This window comes from Lutjanus erythropterus, chromosome 4, assembly GCF_056507025.1.
Source record: "Lutjanus erythropterus isolate fLutEry1 chromosome 4, fLutEry1.hap2, whole genome shotgun sequence".
NCBI lineage: Eukaryota > Metazoa > Chordata > Actinopteri > Lutjaniformes > Lutjanidae > Lutjanus > Lutjanus erythropterus.
This window is the reverse complement of record NC_139320.1, coordinates 13503788-13527083: the sequence shown is the minus strand read 5'-3', so window position 1 is coordinate 13527083 and position 23296 is coordinate 13503788. Positions and strand designations below refer to the sequence as shown.

The 23296-nt window shown below is 39.8% G+C and overlaps 1 protein-coding gene across 1 annotated transcript; it reads right to left on the bottom strand.

Annotated features, from left to right (window-relative positions):
• Positions 1-456: 456 nt before the first annotated feature.
• farsb (phenylalanyl-tRNA synthetase subunit beta) lies at positions 457-23067 on the bottom strand. The gene is made up of 18 exons (XM_084717025.1): positions 22930-23067; positions 22405-22460; positions 21681-21835; positions 21404-21476; positions 21143-21258; positions 19779-19929; positions 19580-19688; positions 18497-18567; positions 18336-18397; positions 17394-17445; positions 17217-17278; positions 16228-16435; positions 16042-16122; positions 15434-15526; positions 14434-14551; positions 13318-13470; positions 1901-2048; positions 457-1449 (listed from the first exon to the last, which is right to left on the bottom strand). The coding sequence occupies exons 1-18, from the start codon at positions 22985-22987 to the stop codon at positions 672-674; spliced, it is 2544 nt and encodes an 847-aa protein (XP_084573151.1). The 5' UTR covers positions 22988-23067; the 3' UTR covers positions 457-671.
• Between the last annotated feature and the right edge of the window lie 229 nt (positions 23068-23296).

Here is a 23296-nt window from a genome sequence, read left to right as displayed (position 1 = left end):
AAGCTTTCCTCCCAATGGGAGTGAACCCCACCTTGGGCCAGACAAGCTCATACCAGTCGGGAAAACCCTATTAAAACCAGTTCAACTGAAACTTGGCAACTTCATTCCAATGGCACCTGTCTTTGTCCTCTCGAGTCATATCACATGGCAGGTTAGAACAGGCCATCTGCTGCACCATATGGGCCTGGTTACTGTATCTTCATGACTGACTGAGCGGTAATGAAATAGTTAATCTCCCTTTTTGCTACAGTAGAGTTTGAAGGAATGCCGGGGCACCTGTCAGACTGAATTTGCAAGACTGCTTGTTATCTGCACAGCTCACTTTCATATGGGAGGCTACTGGCTGCAACAGTTTCCCTTTGAATTGACAGGAAAACATTACCAGATACAGAGGGAGGCTGTGTACTTATTACCTGATGCTAAAAACTACAAAAAAAGATTCAAAGCACTCAAAAGTCAAAAGTTAGAATGGCTTTATTTGATGTTTGAAGGCAAGAATTTTCTGTACTTGTATCAAAGGATAAACTTTTTTTCTAATGAAGGACCTGAGCTTCTGTTCTTTTTTTATGTGGACGTTGGAATAGCGGTTGAACATTGTTTCATCTATCTTACAAGACCAGAAAACCTCCGATGGTACCATTCAGTGAATTTATTCTGTTTTATAGTGTGATTCAGATCTTATTGAAGGCTGCCACGTCCACAGACTGAACATATTCCTCGAAGGCGGTGATGGCTTCCTCCAGCAGGTCGGTGCCCACTTTATCATCCTCCACCACGCATCCTATCTGGAGCTTCTTGATGCCGTAGCCCACCGGCACCAGCTTGGACTGCCCCCACAGCAGCCCATCCATGCTGACACTGCGGACGCACTCCTCCAGTTTGCTCATGTCTGTCTCGTCGTCCCAGGGCTTTACGTCAAGCAGGATGGAGGACTTGGCGATGATGGCTGGCTTCTTGGACTTCCTGGCAGCGTACTCGGCAAGGCGCTGCTCCTTGATTCTGGCTGCCTCTTCGTCCTCGTCATCTGAGCCGAATAGGTCGACGTCTTCATCGTCATCGCTGGCGTTGTTTGTTGCAGCAGAGGGAGCAGCCGGGAGGACAAACTGACTTTTAGCTGGCGGTAGCGTAGCTCTGTCGCTCTGGAAGGACTTGATGTGGTTATACCAGCGCTTGAGGTGGCAGAAAGTCTGTGAAGGAGCAGAAGGGATGGCATCGAACATCGCCATGTCCGCCTGAGACACCACAAAGCCCTCCATGTAGCTTTTGTCTGCCAAAAAATCATTGAGGGCTTTAAGGCCAGCTGGCGTGTTCATGTCACCAAACACAGTTTTTGTGGAAGTTGGGTGGGAGGATGGGGCCTGTGAGGATCCGTTTTGCATGGGGAACTTGTGCTTGACTACTTCCTGCGTGGGGACGTCGTGTGTGAGGGTGGTTTCAGCAGTGTGTCCACTGGAAGAACCAAGGCAACAAAGCAACAGGTAATGAGTCACTGAGTTTAATTGCCATGCACCAACCCCAAGGCACAAGTAACCTAAATTAAGAACAGGCATGCATGTACAAGCCCACACACAGATGCACACCATTCACATCACAAACACAATGGAGTCTTGTTAATTTTTAATTCTTCTGACTTTAGTAAAAACAGCCTTGTTACTGATATATAAAACACAATGGCTCCACATAACAATGCTGCAGTTTGGTCCTTTGGTTTTCTCATGCACAAGCTAAATGGATCGAAATCTGCAGCACGCTTCAACCACACAAGCCAAACACCAGTTATCTTTTTAACAAATTTAAACCCTCATATTTTCCTAATGAGTCTAATTTCTTTCTATTTTGATCTGAAAATATAAATTATGCATTTCTGAGCAGGGGTTTAGGTTTAGGAGAGTGAAATCACAGGAAAGGCTCGATGTCCATCTCCAGGGCCGAGCAGGGCATGGTCAGCTCAAAGCGGCTGATGACATCTGGGTGGAGGACGCCAAGTCGCCCGACACTCTTTCCACGGACGAAGATCTCTGCACAGCGACCAGGGAAAAAGGTGGAATCTAATAGAAGGAAACAAGAAAACAGAGGAATATGGATGAATATGACATAAATCATTATTTTAATTTAAAAGAGTTCCTGGTGGATTTTCAGTTTATATAGTTCAGGCTGAGTTACACCATCAAGGATTAAATCATGGTTTAAAGCGAGTTCACCCAAAAATGAATTTCACTGAATATCTACTCACCCCTGTGCTGATGTGAGGACGAGTGAAGATCTCCAGTTCACAAAACACTCCTGGAGCTTCAGTGGAAAACAGCGTTGCAGCCAAATCCAGCACAATTGAATGGTGACCAGTTTTAAAATGTAAAAAAACAAAAACACAAATGTCTCTTTGACCCAAAAAGACGCCATTTTCACCATGTTTTTAGCCCAAATGTCAACTGTAGCCTCTCAAACCTGATCCGGGTACACAAGCTCTCGCCCAAGTGGTGCGACACAAGATATACGAGATCTTGCGATACCTTCACACCTGTGTTTACATGCTACCTGGAAGCAACTCAGACAACAGAGAGAGAGATCTGCTCAGAAATAGTGACTTGTTATGCCAAACTTTCAACAAAGAAGAAAATGTCCAAGAACTTTGACATAGAAGAGGGACATCATTTCGTTGCTGCAGCTGCGCCACTTGGGTGAGAGCCTGTGTACCCAGATCAGGTCTGAGAGGCTCAAATTTTAATGTTGCAGCTGGTCACTGTTCACTTCAATTGTACTGGATTTGGCTGCAACGCTGTCTTCCACTGAAGCTCCAGGAGTGTTTTGTGAACTGGAGATCTTCACTCATCCTCACATCAGCACAGGGGTGAGTAGATAATGAGTGAAATTTCATTTTTGGGTGAACTATCGCTTTATCACTTGCACAAAACTTTTAAACCAATTTCATTTTAAAGTTAGTGTTTACACTAAACCTAGGTAAACTTTAAATTGGGGAGTAAAGTTTTGGTGCAAGTGCGATCCAGAATGAACTTTCAACTTACACTTGAGGGGATTTAACTTTTAAAATAGCTGTCTTTTTGGTTTGGGATGGGCAAAAAAATGATTTACATCACTAAACTGTGCTTAACTGAACTGAGATTAGTTTTTAAATGTGCAACAGAGCTCTCCTTAATCTAAAATCTAAATTTACCCACTTTAAATTTTTTAAATTAGAACTAATCTCTGTTGGTACAACCCAGTTTTAGTGGATAACACCAACACCTGGCACTGACTACTACTTTTGTAGCTTTCTTTTTAAAGCCTCTGGACATTTGGCTAGAAATAGTAAAAATGCAGATATGATGTCAAAGTTGAGTGTCTCATTAAGCATGCACAAAATCTGAGTGAAAATGAATGTTTGTAACTCTTCAAAAGCCTAGTTCCCCCTCAGCAGTACCAACATGGAAGCTAAGCAATGTACTGCTGTTGCCTGCTGGAGATGGGGCAACAGAAAAACTGATTTTATCCACCTAAAAAAATGTCATGTCAAATGTCAGTTGACAGCCCAGACAAAAACAGTCAAAGAGGTCTGGAGTTATCTCACAGCTGCAGTTCCCAAGTGATGAGTTGGCTCGGAAACAGAGGCAGAGACAACTCAAGCAGATATTTTTAGGATTGGTTCATGGAATTAACTGCATAATTTTCCTGATAAATGTCCAAGCATGAGCATTTTAACCCCGATATCGGGAAAGTGTACAAAAACTTATATGACAATATGTTTCGAGTTTGGATTTAAACTTATTTCTAACACCTTTTGGATGCTTAGCGATATGTACATAAGATCCTACAATACATTATTTGAAGGCTCTTTTGCGGGTTTCCAGTTGCTTAAAACAACAATCATCACCTCCACTTGTTTGCAATCTGTTTTTATCGCGGCAAACTATTTTTGACCAGTGTGTTACTATCTAACACGCCATCTGTTGGCTCTGGGTGGTTCTTGGATCATGTCTCTACCACTATATAGTTGCAACATGTTGATTTGAGATGTATTTACACTCACTTCCAGGAGAATTCCTTTTTGTTCAGATATTAATGACGTCTTTGGTGTCAAACATTTAGCTGAAGTGGTTTTTACACATCATTTCACAGAGATTGTGAGTCAATCATAGTGTGGGCGGTACTGTGCTGCCTTCCCTGTTCCTTGATTTTCTCTTGACAATTATTTGTTCACCCACATTGGTTAACAACGAACAGCTCTTCATCAATTTATTCCAAACAAACCTAAAAGGCAATGCTTCCTGTGCACCAGATATTTTTTTTTCCAAGGAAAGCCCTTTCAGAAGTGAAAAAACAAAAGCTTTGGACAGGGAATAAGCTGGATCAGAATGGTTTAAGAGCCATCATTGACAAAGCAGCAAAATGAACAGCGTTTATGTGAAAATGTCACAGGTCATTACTCTAAAACGACTTCCTCCCCAGGCCATTTGACCATAATTACATTTTCTGGCTCGGGCACTTTATCACACACACACATTTCTCCTTCTGATTAAAATCTGATGCTCCAGTTTGTAAGTCGGTGTCAGGAGTAAAAGGTCACTTCAGTCCAGAGGGAATAAAAAAAACCTCCATCTACAGTGAGATGAACACACTGAGAGGCGTCTGCTCATTTTGTTCTGATGTGCAGACAGACAGAAAGACGGACTTGTCAGAGATTTAACAAGATACAGGGGTTGCCTTGACAACATCCCCACACACAGAGACATGGCATTCTCCCATAGTGCACCGCTTCTTCCCACGCTGCCTTGCTAATGGGTTCCAGAGCCCACTGCTTAGATGTTCACTCATCACTATGTATGAAGGCTTACAAAACACATGGACTGTACTTTAAAACGTGTGTGAGAGAGAGGGAGACAGAGACAGAGAGAGAGACAGAGACAGACAGAGACAGAGAGAAAGAGAGAGAGAGGAGAGAGAGAGAGAGAGAGAGAGAGAGAGAGAGAGAGAGAGAGAGAGAGAGAGAGAGAGAGAGAGAGAGAGAAGGTAACTGAAGCAGGGACACTTTAACATTTTGCCTGTTCTGTGTCTGTTTGGTGTATTAAGTCGGTGGAATGTGCTTGCGTCGGTTCACACGTCATCTACTTGTACCATGAGCGGGATGCCATGGCAACTATATAAATAGCTCTGGTACATCTTAAATAACCAATCAGTCAATGAAAATCCTACACTTGAGCCGGACCACTTTCCACCCACTCTCCTCCAACTTTCAGCAGAGCTTTCAGTGGAAAGGAAGAGTTAGACGGTTGCATCATATAACCAATATAACTGAGAAGATATTGCCATCATTTTGCCATATGAATTTAGCACTATTTTAGACACAGAGGTCACACAGATTCTTACCGGAGCAACAAAAACCTGTAATGAAACGAATGCCTGAACGTGGATTAAGAAGCTGCCAATTAGTTTCAGTGACTTCCAAGAATGATAAGTATTGGTTTCAATATTTAGGGTCTTTTCTGTAGCTTTTGAGGGGTTTCCCTGCTGAAAAGAATACATTAAAGGGCAAAAATGCTGAAAGGTGTTAATTTCAGCTATTGTTTTTATAACTTTGGCCATCATCTCTAATGGTTATGATAACATTGTATGAACCAATGTACGAGCCTGATTGCAAAAAAGCTGTGACGCTGTGTAAAACAAATAAAAACTAAAAGCAACGATTTGAATTTATTTTTCCAACTATATTCAATTGAATACAGTACAAAGACAAAATATTTAATGTTCAACCTGATCAACTTGTTTTTTGTTCCAAAAAAGTAGGGTTAGGGCATGTTTGAGCACTGGGTTAAATCATCTTTTCTTTAAACAACCCTCAGAAAGCGTTTGGGATCTGAGGACATTAATTTTGAAGCTTTGGAAATGGAATTCATTCTTATTCCTGCTTGATTTACAACTTTAGTTGCTTAACACTCCAGGGTCTCTGTTGTCGTATTTTTGCTTCATAATGCACCACACATTTCCAATAACAGACAGGGTACTACACTGACCTGCCTGCAGTCTAGACCTAACTCTTTTACTACAAAGCCACGCCATTGTAATGCACGTAGAATGCGTCTAGGCATTGTCTTGCTGAGATAATCAGGGACGTCCGCGAAAGACATTATCTGAACAACAGCATATGTTGCTCCAAAACCTGTATGTGCCCTTCAGGATTAATGGGGCCTTCACAGATGTTCAAGTTACCTATGCCATGGGTGCTAACACCCCACCCTCCTGTCAGTCACTCATCAGTTCACATCACACTTTATCTGGTATTTGTTGACAGTAACAAATATAGAATATTGCATGAAATGAACTGACGCAAAGTGGAAAAGACCACAGCCAATTAGCTAAAACCAACGATGTGTTAATCTGCCTCTAAATACTTTGACTTTAAAAGTGGATCTGTAATCTTGATCATTTCAACTCATTTTGGTCAATTGCTGGTTCCAATATATGGCGATATTTTTTCCACCTTTCTGCAGAGAACATCAAGTCTCTCTAGTTAAAATGAACATTAACATGATTATGCCAAGTCTTATCATGATGTCCCACTGATAGATCTAGCAGAAAATGTACACATTCACACAATAGGAAAACTACTGCTGCAAGAGTTTATTTTTTTGCTGGTGGCTGTTTCTTTTTGCTCTTCACACATTCATTGTATTGACTGGGACGATGGCTCTTTAGATGGGCAATTAAGTTTGTAGTGTTGAAGGATTCAGATTTGGCTCCTCCTCACATGACCAACGCATCCTATATAGGGGTTTATTTAAAACCTACCAAATCATCTGACTTTTTCTTGAGCAGAATATAGGTGAGCAATTAGAAGCTAAACAGCCAAATATTGCCATCAGGATGTGGTGGAGACCAAAAACAGAGCTACATATTGGACTTCAGGTGAACAGAAAAATGATACCGTTTCTCTGTGACTGCTGGATGAGTAAATAAAGTATTTGCTAACAGGACTGCCGTACCACCTTAAGGTGTTCATATCTTGTTACTGCTGCCTCCAAATGGCTAATAACCATTACTGCATTTAAATAAACTTAACAGAATATCAATAATAGGGCTGAACCCTTTTAAATAAATATCTAATTTTAATTATTTTGACTAATATTGCAATTGTAAAATAATTTGCAAAATTAGAAGGCATTCATTTTTTTTATATCACTATTCTAATTTTCATTGAAAAACAATAGGATTATGGTGAGATTTTTGCAGGGATCTGAATCAAAAAAGTTTTATAAGTAACAGCATAACAGATTAAGCAGCTGTTTTTAAAGTCTGTAGAGTATGATGTGTAGGCCAAACCATCAGCACTACAAAATTTAATATAAAATGATATTTGGACACACATTTTACCTTTGACAAGTACTTGTCGTTAAAAACACATGTAGGCCAAACACTTACGGTCAATTACTGACCAAAAAGAAAGAGTCACGTGAACGTGGTCTCTTTCCTAACAAAGGATGTATGGGCCAAAACTTTGCATTGGACACAGTTGTTAAGTGAAACACAGGCATCTGTCTCTTAAGTGGTTTCTTCCTCCACTTCTGATCCCCTGACTCGTTATTTCATCCCTGTTTCCCCGCTGAGTGGAGGAAGCTTAGCTGACATGTATTCCCTCAGCCACTCAGTCTCCCTGTGCTGGCAGTGACGGTGAGTTATCTGTAGTGCTGTTTCAGCCTGCTGATGGACACATCCTGAGGGTGTGTGCGTCTGTGTCAGGTGAGCTCTTAAGACTGCGTTCACGACCTTGTAATGGGGTTAAGGACATGCTGACATATGTGACGGGGAGTGATTAGGCTAATGGTGCATGAAGTGTGGAAAAAAACAGAGTAGATAGACTGAGTGGGAGTGTGTGTCCAGTGTGTTGTGCATTAGTGTGGAGTTTGAGAGCATGTCCATTTCAGCTTCCTTTTAAGTGTGTGTGTGCCTGTCAGATGGACAGTCTAAGCGCCCGTGGGTGGGTGTGTATGTGTTAGTCTGTCTTGCTGCTCAGCACTGCAGTGGGTGACGTGACTCCCATGCACTCTCCCACACTGCAGACTTTACACGCTCTCATAGCCTTTCTTGCTTACGCCTCAAGCCGTCGCTCTGTCGCTCTCCTGTCACCCCCACCACCACCTCTCTAGTCTCATCTCATCCCTTCTTCCGCTCCCATGTCTGCCTTCGCCTCTCCTTGCTGCTCTTATTCACTGATACTTGAGCCCATTGATTTGCAGTCACAATGGACCAGAGGAGGCAGAGTGGATATCCTGCAGTATGACCTTGGAACATGCAAGCCAAGGGGAGAGAGGCTGGAGTGTGAGAGAGAAAGTATGGAAAAAGGGGACTCGCTATGATGAATGAGAGTCTCTCTGGGACAATGGAGGCCAAAATGCATATAGATTAGCCAGCGCAGTGCTCCAGACGCTTAAGTTGAACCTTTCTGATTGCTACTCTCACAGGAACGGATCAGATGCATCAAAGAGATGAAACCCAGCTGAGTCATACTTCTATCTGCAGTTTTAACACAACTTTGATGCAAGTTTTATTGTGCCAGTCACTTGTCACCACTGGTTAATATAACTCTGCTGTGAAACTATAAAAAAAAAGAACTTGCCCCCTCCAGTTGACAGGATTGTTTTTTCTATTAATCTGTCTGTCGCCCAAATCACTGTGCAGAAAGAGCATTGCTCAAAGTTATAAATGGCCGAGGAACAAATAGTGACAATGGTCAAGTCTCTGTTTTGATACTATTGGATCTAAATGTGGCATTTGACACTACCAATCGTGATATTTTAATGAAGAGACTCAAGAGGAAGGCTGACCTATCCAGTTTGGCACTGGATTGTTTTTTATCGTATCTCAGAGGATGTGATTTTAGTGTTTGTCTTGGCAATTTTAGCTCCACAAGAAATTTTATCTCATGGTATTCCCTAGGGGTCAGTCTTGGGCCCATTATTGTTTATTTGTTATTGCTGCCCCTGGGGCAACTTATCAGGAAGCACAATGTGTATTACCATAAAATATATAAAAAAAAAACAACACAAATATATTTTGTATTATCCTGTCTCCCAATGAGTCTGAGTCCTATTGATACACTATGTGGACATATCAAGGATATTAATGACTGGATGTTGAGTAATCTTTTACAGTTTAAAAATGAAAAAACAGAAACCGTGTTTATCGGGACAAATGCTAACAGACATCTCTTTTTAAGTGTCTTAACGGTCTCTCAAAGGCAGCACAGGTCAGAAATCTTGCCCTCATCTTAAACAGTATAGTTAAAACCATATTTTATCAGTCAATCAGTAGATCCAAAACCCCACAATGACGCTGAAAAAAGTCACCAATGTTTTTATTTCCAGTTGGCTAGAAAGCACCTTCACTGACTGCAACTACTCCAGAGCGCAGCTACTGGAGTTTAAAATAGAAAAAGTTTTAAAGAATTTGACCATATAATACCTGTGCTGAGGTCACTGCACTGTCAAATTTTAGAATTGATTTTAAAATGTTATTGCTCATTTTACATGATCTGCCATTTCAATATATCTCGGACATGCTTCTGAGTTATGAGCCAGTTAGACCTCTCAGGACGTCTGAAAGAGGCCACCTGCTTATTCACTGGGTCTCTACAAATTCATGAATCTGTATTTAGCTTTTATGCTCCAAGCTGTTGGAACATGCTACCTCAATCATGTTTGGTTTGCCAAAACTCTATTGTCTTCTGAAAAAGCCTTTTTATTAGTAGTCTAGTCCACTGGTCTTAACTTTTATTTTATGTTATTTACATTCTTATTTCTTTACCTCACATGCTTTAATACTTTTATTAGTTAACTGTTGGTTTTAATTACTTTATTTTATTTTCTTATATTTTAGTTTTTCTTCCCTTTAAATAGTTTTAATGCTCATATTTAACTGATCAGTTGCTGGTCTTAATTTAGTTCAGCATTTTTTATGCTTCTGTTTTTATTTTCCACTGTCCACATAGTTCTTGAGGCCACATTTTTTGTGGCTCACTCTCTGTGCAGCACATTGTGCGTCCACCTGGACTTAAATGTGCCACATAAATACAGTTTTGCTTGCTTGCTACTAATGTGCAGAACAGCCCTTCAGAGTGAAGCTCTTCAAAAATGTTAAAGGCTTGAAGTACTGATGCAACATGACTGACCGGGTCCATCTCATGCATGATGACTTAAGAGAGAAAACCTTTGAAAACTTGCACTCTTACTCAGATGCATTTCATCATTAGAGACACGGTGAAGTTGTCTGAAATGAGTTCTTGGCCTGCAAACCATGAACCACGAGTGCTGATGTGACACCTTTGATTTTTATTGAGCAAAATGACTGTACATCAATGGTGTTTGGTTTCTCTCATCGACTGAACAGAGTTACCCCGATATATCAGGATAAGGTGACGTAACTAGTGATTTTGAAGGTCGTACAGAAGACAAAGTAAATGGAAGAGAGTGAACTATGGTTCGTGGGGGATAAAGAGCAAGTTTCCCACAGCAGGCCAGAGATTTAAGTCAGAGCTTGTGACCTAAAAATGACATCTGTTAGCTTGTTATTGTCCTTTAAAGAAAAAAAAAAAAAAAAAAGCAGTTTCTATTCCAAATGGGTTGAAACCTATCAAATAAAATCATTGTGTACAGCTGTCAAACAAGTCCTACCACAACTTGTTAAAGTTTTCTATTTGTCTACTTGCCCGATTTTCTCCTGTCTGGACTTAAACCTCTTAAAACTTAAAGTGATGTTGCACAACTATAACAACCAGCTGGAACTTTAAAAGCTGCAGTGACAGCATTACTTGTAATGGAAAAAACATTGTTTTTAATGTGTAACACAAAGTGCTATTTGACTCTAGAGAGTGCTGTCTTTCTCATTTAAACCATAGTTTGGGTCATCTGAAGTGGGGCTGTATGAAGTGCTTGTCAATAATCTGTGTATTAACTACAGTAGATGGTGGTTGACACACCCCCAGTTTGGAGAAGCAGAAACGAGTACCAAGATGGAAGCTAAACAATGTGCTGCTGTGGACAGAGTCTGCAACAAAACCACTACAGGCACCTAAAAAAGGTCCCCTATATTTAATATATTATATAACATTTTCACAGCTCTACCTTGCCGTCAGACAGCCTTTTCCAAAGGGAAACTGCTGTGTGTGTCAAAAAACACTCTTTCCCATTTAACCAGACCTCACTGGCAAAAATTTTACCTCTATGGTTTCTTGTCGATTGCTGCCTCAACTGGTTAGTTTGTTAATGTTAATGTGACTTCTGTGAATCCAAACTAACCTTTTAAAACACAGAAGTCACACAATAACACAAACAAAGTAACAGATCAAGGCACCAGTAGACCAGCAACTCGAGATTGAGATAAAGTTGGGAAAAACAGTCATTTTACTTTGCAGAGAGGTGCCTCTGGAGCTCAGTTGGTAGAGTGTGCGCCCCGTGTACTGAGACTATTGGTCCTCTGCAGCAGCCACCGGTTTGAAACAATAACACAAACAAACTAATAGAGTGAGGCAGCTGGAAACCAGTAAATTCCCATGCTCTGCAGGGAAAAATGATAGATTTTGCAAATGAAGTCTATTTGAGCGAAGGAGAGCGATATTTGGCTTGCATGACAGCACTTTCTCATCAGAAAAGCATACACTAACCTGATATAGATTTTTTTTTGTTTTAGGCGGGCCTTTTTTTCTAAGTGGCCAAAATACATTTCACTGCTGACCCTGTCCACAACTGTATGTTCTTAGCTTCCATGCTGGTGCTCCTCTCTGTTCCTCTAAACTGGGGCCGTATCAACCACCATCTACTGTAGGTAACACACTCACTATTGATAAGTACCTCATATAGCACTACTTCAAATAATCCAAACTATGTCTTTAAGTACTTTTATGGCATTTTGTTGTAGTATTGTTGTGTTGGCTCCAAAACCTGTAAGATATGCACAGTGTGAGGTATCATTTTTACTATTTCAGTGGCATCTGTGTCACTTTTATTGATTTTAGTATCAGTGGTTTTGACTATAAGCAACATTAGTTAGTGTTAGCTTATGTCTATTGCACAGAGAAACAGAGACAGTACCAGACAGCATCAGATGGAACCGCAGAAGAGGGGGAGGATGAGCGCTCACACCACATATTTTTATTTTTACTATTCTGCCTAAAGACGACTAGGGAGCTACAACTGTGTCTATTTGTGTACTTTATAAAGCTGTAAAAGCCTGAGAAAATTTTGATTTAAAGCTAGTGTAACCAATGGTTTAGTGAATAAAATTCTTCAAACTTCTCCATTGTACGACAAGATACAATTTACTCAAATTCTAAGTTCTAAGAGATAAACGTATAAAAGGGATAAACGGCCAACAAATTAATTTCAAAACAGAAAAAGGAAAGAATATTTTTAACTTTTATCACATTATTTGACGCCCCAACAACAAGAAAGAAATAAGATTGGCTGTTTAGATTTATTGTAATTTATAGTGAACCTGTTTCATCACTGATTGACAATGAAGACTTTATTATCTTCAAATCTCAAATAAAAAAATGCTTTGAGGAGTTTCCTTAAGACAAACTCCTCTCAACTTGAGTTGTGTGGTCTAATGTGCATCTATTGTGGGGGACCTTGACATGAAAAAGTCTAGACTATCAAATGGTGACATAGTAAAACAAACTTCTCCAAACTTAACAGCTAACAAATAAATAAATACTGATGTATCTGCAATAAGTTAATATCGTCGGACTGATCACTCTAGCTCTGGTTATAATACAGCAAAAGCACAAGTCACAGACAAAAACGAGCGGTTTACAGCTGCATTAACCACCCTGTTTCAGAAAAACAAAGTAAACAAAGTATCTGATTATTATTACTGGACTTGTTCTCTGCCACCTAGATCAATATTAGATCTTTTCTCTTGTACACCAAATTCCATACCATAGATCTACCATAGTTACCATGGTTGCAAGTTAATTTCAAGCTGAAGCCACACTGTGTGTGTCACCACCATGCGAACGGTGTTATATCAATAAAACAGGGTACATGACATCCTGGTAACAAACAACAATGCAGTCTCTGCTAGTCATAGACCGGATTTGCATAATCTCAACAAAACCTGCCTTTTAACCTCACATGACCCAGATTTATTTATTCACCAGCTTGGAAAGTAAATACACATACTCTGTCATCAATCTACTGTGAGGGTTAAAATCTCTCAGTGGGATTTTCTCCTCCCAGTATAAATCCAGTCTTAAGTTATTTACTATCAAAGCCGGCTCCTCTGTATGTTCCTATAGACCTGAATGTTGGTTTCCACTTCAAGGCTTCTTACCATCTGCAGCCTGGATGTGGTAACCGTCCCCGCGGGTCGGCTTCATCTCTAGCAGTTGCATGGTTCGGTCCAGCAGGCCGTGGATCACCTCGAAGCCCGGACTCTTGTTGTAGTAGACGGCACAGAAACGCCGGCTGTTCTTCGCGCCAACATCTGGTTGATGGGATGAGAGGGAGGGAGTGTTAGAGACAAGGAGAACAGCGCTGTACCATTAATTTACCCATAGATATGACATCAATATTGGGTTTACTGTGTAATATCAATATTTATTGTTACAATATTTAATATGCAACTGGTATAAAATCAACTACTGAGTCCATTTCTTGTTTATATTGTTTCTATTTCATCGTATTTCTTCTTAATATTGTTCCTATTTTTAATATGTCCTCTTACTTTTTAAAAAAAAATATTCTTACATATTTGTATTGTTACTACTATTTATATTTCCTCTTGTTTATATTGTATATGTTTTTTATATTTCTTCTTGTTTGCATTGATAATATTTTTACATTTCCTCTTATTTATATTGTTCTTTATATTTCCTCTTGTTTATATTGTTACTATTTTTTAGATTTCTTCTTGTTTATGGTTACTAATTCTCTTAAATTTCACCTTATCTATATTGCAACTTTCTCAGATTTCTTTTTGTTTATATTGGTACTGTTATTATATTTACTAGTTTATATTGCTTGTTTATTTATTCATTATTTATTCCTTGTTAGTGATGCTTCTCTCTATTTTTCTACCTCTTTTTGCTGCTGTAACACTGCAAGTTTTCCTGGTGTGTGACTAATTAAGGATTATCTGATCTTTTTAGTAAAAGTATATCTGCCAGTTTAACTCGTCTTCTGATACAGAAGTTGGTGCTTTTTTGCTTAATTTTTCCTATACTGGCTACATTTGTTCTCCCTCCCTCTTAAATTGATTATAATAAATGTTTGTTCAGATTGTTCAGCATAAATTTAATCATTGCAAGAAATCTTGGCAAATATTACCAGCACCTATGCCACACATATCAGTGAGTGAACAGGTTCTCGTGGTGTGTTAGGTACACTGTGTATGTTTTACGTAAGACTAAGTGATTCTCTCCATCACTTCACACATGCAGACGCCTACCTTTGGTCTCATCCTTCAGCACCACGTCAGATATCTCAAACAGTTTAAGTGGAAGGGGCATCTTCCTGTTGGCAGCGATGGTTTTCAGCAGGCCCGGCAGCAAGGTGGTGCGCGCCACCTGGTGGTGACAAAGAGTGGTGAAGCTGGGTACATCACTGCAATCTCTCAGAGGAGAAGAGTGCCCTCTTCTGGAAAAATAACAGTACAACTTGACTCATGTGGTGTAACCATCACAACACTCAGTTGTTTGCTGATTCAAAACATTCCAGCATGAATGTTTGTTCTAATGCATCTTCACCAAAGTGTGGCTAATCTGACCGTTAAATACACAAAGGTGAATGTGTTCTTCATCCTCACTTAAAAAACATTTATTAAGACACCCCGAAATCCACTTGGATGGGTGCTGGATAAAAAAACATACAGAAATTGAAACAAACAGATCTGCAGACTGAGAGGCATCAGTTACAAAGATTTAAACTTCTCTGAGAAGTCAGTTCCTTACCTGCTTAACAAATCCTAGTACAGTAAGCTTTTTGATGTGCAGAATACATTGAATACATTTTAGAGGAAAAGGGACAGCACAGGCCCTTAGATTACCATCTTTTCTCTTGTCTGAGAACAAATTCAGATAAAAGCCTTTTAAAACAATGTGAACCTTTGTTCTCACCAAAAAGAAACTGGTCAATAAACTGACACTAATGTCAAGTGAAATAGGACTGAAGTAGAAATGAGATTGGCAGACTCACAAAAGCTTCCCGACCATGTTACCTGGCTATATATTTTCTTTTTCCTAATTGTGGATGGATAGAATGACATTTTCATTTGAAGTTAACTTCCCTGTAATGGTGATTGCTTACTTTAAATTTAAAAAAAAAGCTATTTTCTTGTTTCAGACAATCATCCAGGAGTAACTGCACTGCTTCACATCTAACGTATTGAAGCACTGTACAGTTTTGACAGATTGGTTGATTAACGAAATCCCTGTTACACTCTTCTTTACCTGGAACTCAGCTGTCTTGGGGTTGGCGATATGAGCCGCCCTGGTCTCAGAGATCTTCTTTCCAAGCTTGTCTGCTATATCTTCTTGAGAGCACTAGAGGAAGAGAGGTGGGACAAATCGAGACGATGTACTGCCTGGCCACAAGTGATTGTAACAGATGTGGGACTGTACAAGTTACTTATTGATAGTCAGTGTATTACCGACAGCAGACGGTGGTTGATATGCCCCCGTTTGAGAAGTGCAGAAAAGTACCAGCACAGAAGCTAAGAAACGTACTGCTGTGGACGGGGTCGGGAATAAAAAGTAAATTAGCCACTTAAAAAAACATTCGCTATGAAAAAACAAAATCAGTAGACAGCCTTTTCTAACAGGAAACCGCTGCTGTCTAAGCCAAATATCGCTCTCTCCAAACCAACCAGACTCCATAAATGAAACAAATTATTTTATCTCACAGAACATGCGAGTTTCGTTGCACTTTTGTTGCAGACCCTGACCACAGGGCACACTGACTATTGATAGGTACCTCACACAACCCCACATCAAATACTGCCAGATATTACTTTAAGAAAAGGGGTTTACAATGATGTGTCTTTGTGTCTTTGTCTTACCAGGGCAAAGTTGAGGGCCTCTGTGAATCCAGCAGCTGCCAGGTCTTGTCTCAATAGCTCGGTCAGTTTATTCAGAGGGAACTGTGAATGTGTGGAGGAAATACATGAGAACACACACCATATTTGATGGGATACGATGATATTTGGTTCCACAAATATAAAACATGCAGAGGAAAACCCAGGCACCTGGTTGGCTACGGTGTAGGTGCGTGGTGTTGTGCGGGTAATGTTGTTGAATCCATAAGCGATGGCGGCATCCTCCATGATGTCACAGGCGTGGATGACATCCGATCGTGTGGGCGGGATCTCAACCTCGATCTCATCACCAACACCTGTAGCCTGTGAGAGCAGGCACATCCTCGTCAGCAGCTGGGCGATTTTCTCAGTTGACTCACTGTGAGAAGAAAACAAAACAAACAATGTGGTTTCTGAGGATACCTCCGACACCAAGCAGCTGGCTACAAGACAAATCAGCCACTGTGTTGTCTGACTTTTGTTTAGAAGTCAAGATTTACTTGGAGACTGCCAAATTACATAAACTAAATCTGCAACAAAGAAAATTTAAATAAAGTGGAAAAGGAGAAGAGGAAAAAAAGTATGACCGTGTAACAAGTGCAAAATCAATGACATTAGAAGTTAATTAGGTACAATTTAACAATGGGCCTCATGCAAGACCCAAATACAAACATATTTATTGTCAAGTATATGGAAATCTTTTAAAACAATCTGTGGCATTCACCTATTTGAGTTTCCTGTTAGGTGTGAACAACATATCTAACAGCTGCTGGGCAAGTAGACAATATAACCGTGTTATATGCGTCAACAGCGTCAATAAAAATCACGACAGACGTGAAGAGAACAAAGAGAAAATTATAAAATGAGTGAGCAAGAGGCCACAAACAGGCAGACAAACACCACGCTGTATTTCAAAGTAATATTAGCTGGCATTCTTTGCCTTGTGTTGTCCAACTTGCTCGAAGTCTGGCTGCGTTAGCAACACTGTGTTTTTGATCTTAAGTCATTTAAACATAACAAATGCAAGTTTACAGCTGTCCACATTTATGACAGTGCTGTATAAGTGACCTGTACTCTGAGACTGGGGTTGCAAAATCACAAAAAACACTAATTCTTACATAATGTTGCTTCAATACACAGACATGGTCCAAATGACTTACTTGATGCCAACTTTTCGGTTGATAAACTCGCTGGACAACTTCTCCTTCCTGTAAGCCAGCTCCTAATGTACCAACCAGGAAACAACAGCCGAGAATTACGAGTCAGTAGAAGAAGCTCATGTCACATTTACAAAAAACAAGGAACACAGAATAATTGGATTGAGGTGAATACAGTACTGGGTACATGCAGGTCTTGCCATCTGGGCACACCACCTCAGCCTCCTCTACTCTGAAAGAGCAAGAGACAGAAAAACATATCAGCCTCACTGTAATAGTCTTACACCCTGGTCACTTTTTTCAATATTATTTTATCTTTGTCTATTTTAGCTCATTTTTTACTTTATTTTAGTTTACTACGTGTATTTTTATTCCATAAGGCACTATTTTTTTGCATTTAATCTTTATTTTGATATTTATTACCAATGTTTTTATTCTTCTGTTACTGAAATTCTTGAGCAACTTCTGGCATAAGAATTTCCTTTGGAATTAATTAAGTTCAATATTATCTTATAATTACAATTAGGAATACTTCTACCACTTAATATGAAGAAACTGAATCAGTATATCAAACATAGCACGTGACACACAACCTCCATAAATGAAATCAAAGAGCTAGAAGAATAGTTTAGTGTTTGACAAGTAATAATTATTTACCGTTGGCAATATTTCATGCTGTTTGAAAAGGAAAAAAACCCTCAAAACACTTGGATATATAGACACTCATGGCAGATAATACCCCAGGAGATGGTTGTGGTCACACCATAATCAGCCATGTCAAAGCAGGGCTGTGTTTGGCAAGATAAAGAAAACAGGAAGTTTCTAAGCAAATAAGCAAATCTTTTAATCTGGAAGATGAAGTAAAAAGGCTTTAAATGAGATCCAGCCGATGCATCTGACAGCTGATGGAAAACAGACGCTTTTTTTTGTAAAGCATCTTTGAGTGTCCTGAAAAGCACCATATAAGTATAATGTATTATTATTAACATTATTAGGGCATGGCTAGAAGTGAAAAAGCATAAAGTTTTCAAACTACGGAGAGCAGAGCAGACTGAAATCCCAGTTACTGTCTGTCCTCTAAGAGATGAAAATATAGTATTTGGGACAGGTAATTTGACTTACGTGAAAGGCTGTGAGCAATACTCGCTGAACATGGTCACCATCATGTCCAATACGATCTTTGCCTGGAGAGAACAAGGTCAAGTTTACATCCTTTTTTCCCTGATAACATTAACTGAACAACATATAATGAGATTTCTCTGTCTCCCTCCTGTCAGTTGTACCTTGGTCAGGTCTGTGGCCGTGCACTCAATGAAGACGTTCTTTGTCTTTAAAGTGATTTTTGAATGGTCCCCTGGGAAAAAAGAAATATTATCATAAGACAGAAACTATTCTATTATCTTGAGTAAAGTAAATTTTTCATTTTTGTTCTACAAGTTAAGGGTATGATTTATGAATGTTTCCTTAAAAAAGTGGTTTAAAAAAGCCAGAGAGTGAGTAATTTTGTGTGCTGCATGTCAGTTCTCTGATATTTCACTACTACTACAGGACCTATTACAACACCACCACTGCAACCAGTGGAGATGTGTTAAGTTTTTTTTTTAGAAGTATAGTATAGTGTAGGGTATGTTTTCTTATCTGGAAGTGTGACAAAAACTTAAATGAAGAGTTTTTGGATAGTATAGTCTCAGTCTTCTTTGAAATGCATTGAACAGTGAAATGGTATTGTAACCAAATAAGGTAACAATAAGTGGGATGATAAGTTCAAACTTCTCATTTTAAACATTTATTTTCAACATTTTGTCATGTATTTAGATAACTACAAACAACTAGGCAACCTTTCAGTAATATAGATACAGAAATCTACATCTCTGGATAAACTCACAAGAGCTGAAATTCTAGATAATTTACACTTGATGCTGCATATTCACCAGTCAGAGCCTGCATGTCCCAGTGGAAGTCATGGCTATTCAGAAGGTTAATGTGAACACTGAGCTGGTTAGAGCACACCAGGTAAATTTAAATTTAATTCCAACATGCAATTAGTATCATGTTCAGTTTCCCACATTTATAACAAACCAAATTTCATGAAAATCAATTCAGAATGAAGCTTGTTACATTTGACTTTGTAATGAGGTCTGTATTTCCCATTTGCTGATCTTAGACCTAAGATGAAACAAAACTTGTCTATAGATGTCAATTTGGAGCCACGACACGGGCAACTGTGAATTCAGTATACAGTCATAAATGTACACAAAAGCTATTGGGCTGATGGGTTCAGTAGTATGTGGGATTAGCTGCAGACAGTAGCTTCAGCCCTGTTGGTCACACACACGCAGACACATGAAGAAGGAGGACACACTCACCATTGATGATGGGAGGCATGGATAGGACAATACCATTGCTGTCGTAGATGACGGGGTACACAGGTTTGTCTTCAATAATGTGCAGGTAATGCCTCAGGTGGCTGTCTGTCTGTACGGGTCAAAAGAACACCATCAGGTTAGCACTGCACAGACAGACAGTCTGCTCTCCTGACTAACATCCAGCCAATCAGCTGCTCACTTTGTAGAGGCTCATGAGCTGGGTGGCGGTGTACTCTTTGGTCTGGTTGAGGGGTCTGAAGCAGATGTCTTCAGGAGGCTTAGCTGTGAATGTGAAGGGACCAGAGATGGTGTCCAGGTCATGGGTCCCAATGGCCACCAGGCTCCTCTTCCTGCACACAAAACACAGTTAACCACTCAATAACATTAAAATGATTTTTTTTTTCCAACAGCTCATTGAGTAATTTTGTCACATGAAAGTTGTGATGAACATTTTTTCCTATTTTCTGGCATTTTACAAAACAAACAACTGATCAGCCCTGATTAATTGATATTTGGTACCATTTTTGATACCAAGGGGAAAACTGACACAACATTGAGGGTATAATATTTTAGATTTTTATGAAAACATAGATTTAACAAAACTATAACCTAAACCTAATTCTTTTAGAATCTGTTTATTCCTGTTAATCAGGCTTTGAAAAACTAGGAGAGTGCACTCAGTAGAGTGCAGATCTCTCTCTTTGTAAACCCTTTGAAATCACCAACATTTTAATTGGTAACTATAACTTCTCAGTAACTATAATAGATTACAATTACTTTGTATTTTAATTACCTGTAACTCATTACTCCCAACACTGCTAGTAGGTAAGCCTTATTTTAGCCTAGCAGTTGTAGATGACTTGCAGCCCCTACCGGCCGCTTAGGAGAGGTGTGGAGTCAGCAGTCAGTGTAGGTTATATATAGGTTTTTCAAGGTTTTTCAAGGTTTTCCAAAAACCTTGAGCATACACTCATAAAGGTGCACATACATTTTTAGGCTGACTGGTCCATTAGTATGTGAGATTAGCTGCAGACAAGCTCCAGCTTTGTCAGTCACTAATATGGATCCATCAGATCTCCTCCAAGTGTAACTGATTATTGAAAGCATTTCAAATATTCAGAATCGATATATCTCAAAGTCCATACTGCTGACGAGACTAATTAGGTAGACCTGCTCTGTAACACAAGTGCCAGATGCAGTGGCTGCACCACCTCAGAAACTGCCGTACTGCTGGGATTTTCAACTACCTTGTCAGTCAAGTTCCAGTAAAACTACTTCACAAAACATGTGGCCAAAAAACATCAAAAGGGCGTGGTTGCATCTGTGTGTTGCCTGTTTGAAGAATGTTTTTTGTCTAAGTGGAGGAGACAACTTCAAATTGCACCTTGTACAGGTTGTACAAGGAAGGTGTACACAACAAGGTTACTACGAAGACTAAATAAACAGGTAAAGCCAAGGCATTACACAAGTGATAGTAAACACATTTCCCGCAGTTACTTTTGCATGAAATCACTCAGCAGAAGGTGACAGAAGGTAGGTTCTTAGTGTAACAGCTGGTCTGACCTGCAGATGTTTTGGTGGAGTTTCTCCTGAAGCTCGATGAAGCTGTCATAGCGCTCCTGTGTGAAGGTGATATTCCTCAACACTGCTGCCACAGCAAAGGGTCGCACTGCTGCCGTCTACACAGAACAAGAGTATTTGTAAGGAACTATGTGGTTTCCATGGGAATAAACATATTTATTCAATTTAGTAAGCCAAGCTACTGATAGCTTAAAGAAACACACTATTTGTTTGCCATTAAAAATGATAAATGTTACCACCCACCTCCTTCGTAATAATCAGCTTCTGAGGCTCCCCGCTGGTCGGGCTAACACGTCTGTAGCGAGGTGCCTCCAACCTGCAACACAAACAGAATCTCTGTACCAGCAGTAAAGCAGTTCTGTATGCCTACACCCACAATGGGGAAGCACCTTACTTTAAGCATGCTTTCATTCACAAAAATGTTTTGATGCCATCAAATCACAGTCTTACATTTTACTCCTATACATATCCAGATTCCTTACTTTGGAAACTTACTGAATTACACCATCGGGTCACTTACTTGTTCTTAAAGACCTGCAGTCCACGGACCAGCCCTTCCAGACACAGCAGGTCATAGCGGTTGGCAGGTACATCGATCTTGTACAGAATGACATCAGATGCTCCTGATGCCTTGGTGTCACCCTGCTCTTTGCTGATTAGCTCCTTTTCTGAGGTCTGTAATGGGGTCAGAGCTAAATTCACCATTACATGTCATAGTTCAGTGGATGTTTTAGACACAAATGAATAAGCAGACCTTTCTTACATTGGACATTTTGACTTGTCAACTGTCATGACATTGTGTACAATTAGGAATTTAACAATACCAAAAACTCAGAAAATAAAAATGATGACTTAAAAATGTACATATTAAATGATAAATCTGATGAATAGCATGCATTTATTCATTCATTCATTTTCTGTAACCGCTTATTCCGTAAGGGTCGCGGGCTGCTGGAGCCTATCCCAGCTGACATTGGGCGAGAGGCGGGGTTCACCCTGGACAAGTCGCCAGTTCATCGCAGGGCTGACACATAGAGACACACAACCACTCACACTCACACTCACATTCACACCTACGGGCAATTTAGAGTAACCTATTAACCTAGCATGCATGTCTTTGGACTGTGGGAGGAAGCCGGAGAACCCGAAGTCAAGTGTACACAATATCAAAGGTCTATTGTCATCAGGAAAAACGGCACACTGAACACACTGTGGTTTGATCTCCTTTAAGGTAGTTTACTCACAATTTCATCCAGCTCCAGGCCAAATTCAAAGCACAGCTCGTCAAATTCCTCATCAGCTAAAACAAGAGGCAAACAGTCATTATTAAAAATACCTTTACATACTATTGAGTACCCATTGGATAGTATCTTCACATTGCTGCTCCTGAGCAGCAGACTGCTCAGATTTAAATGACAGGAGTTAAGGGAAATGATGCAATCACGTTGACATCCAATACAGAGATGTCAGTTCACTAACTCAGAGCAGTTTTTATGGCAATAAACAACAGCAGAAATAAGCCGATAATACGGTTTGTACTTGGCAGAAATTTCATTTAAAATATTATTTTTCCTCATTCATCATAGTTTTGGAAAAGCCAGATAACGAGGTAAAGTTTGCCGTTCGTGAGCAGCTGCTTCGTTGCTAACCATCAGGCTAATGGGTTCAAGCATTACTCTGCCTTCTTCTGTCTTTTACAACCAAAAAGACGTTTCATAATCAAGCAGATAATTTACCCATTACTTAAATGTGTAGTAAATATGACTTACTGTATGTTCTTCCCAAAGCTTTAAAGAGAAGATCCCTTTTCACTCCGACAGTCGGCATGTTTGCTGCTAATCCTCCTCAGCCCAGTTCAAAAGGACCCCTCAGCCGGCCGTAGCTGTCTAAAGCGATGCCTGTATGAAAACCAGTTCAGTCCAACAACCTCGCTGTGGCACGCGGAGTGGGACACCTCCTAGTGGTAGTAACCTGTGAGCTGTGTTAGCGACCATGGTCAGTGGACAGACCTCTGAGATGGGCATATAATGTGCTAATAATGTGCTTGAAATAATGATGTAGACAATTTCAAAGGAGTTATTCAAAATAAGAAGCCGTCATGAATGGCAACAATCAAAGATGAGAACAGATGACAGA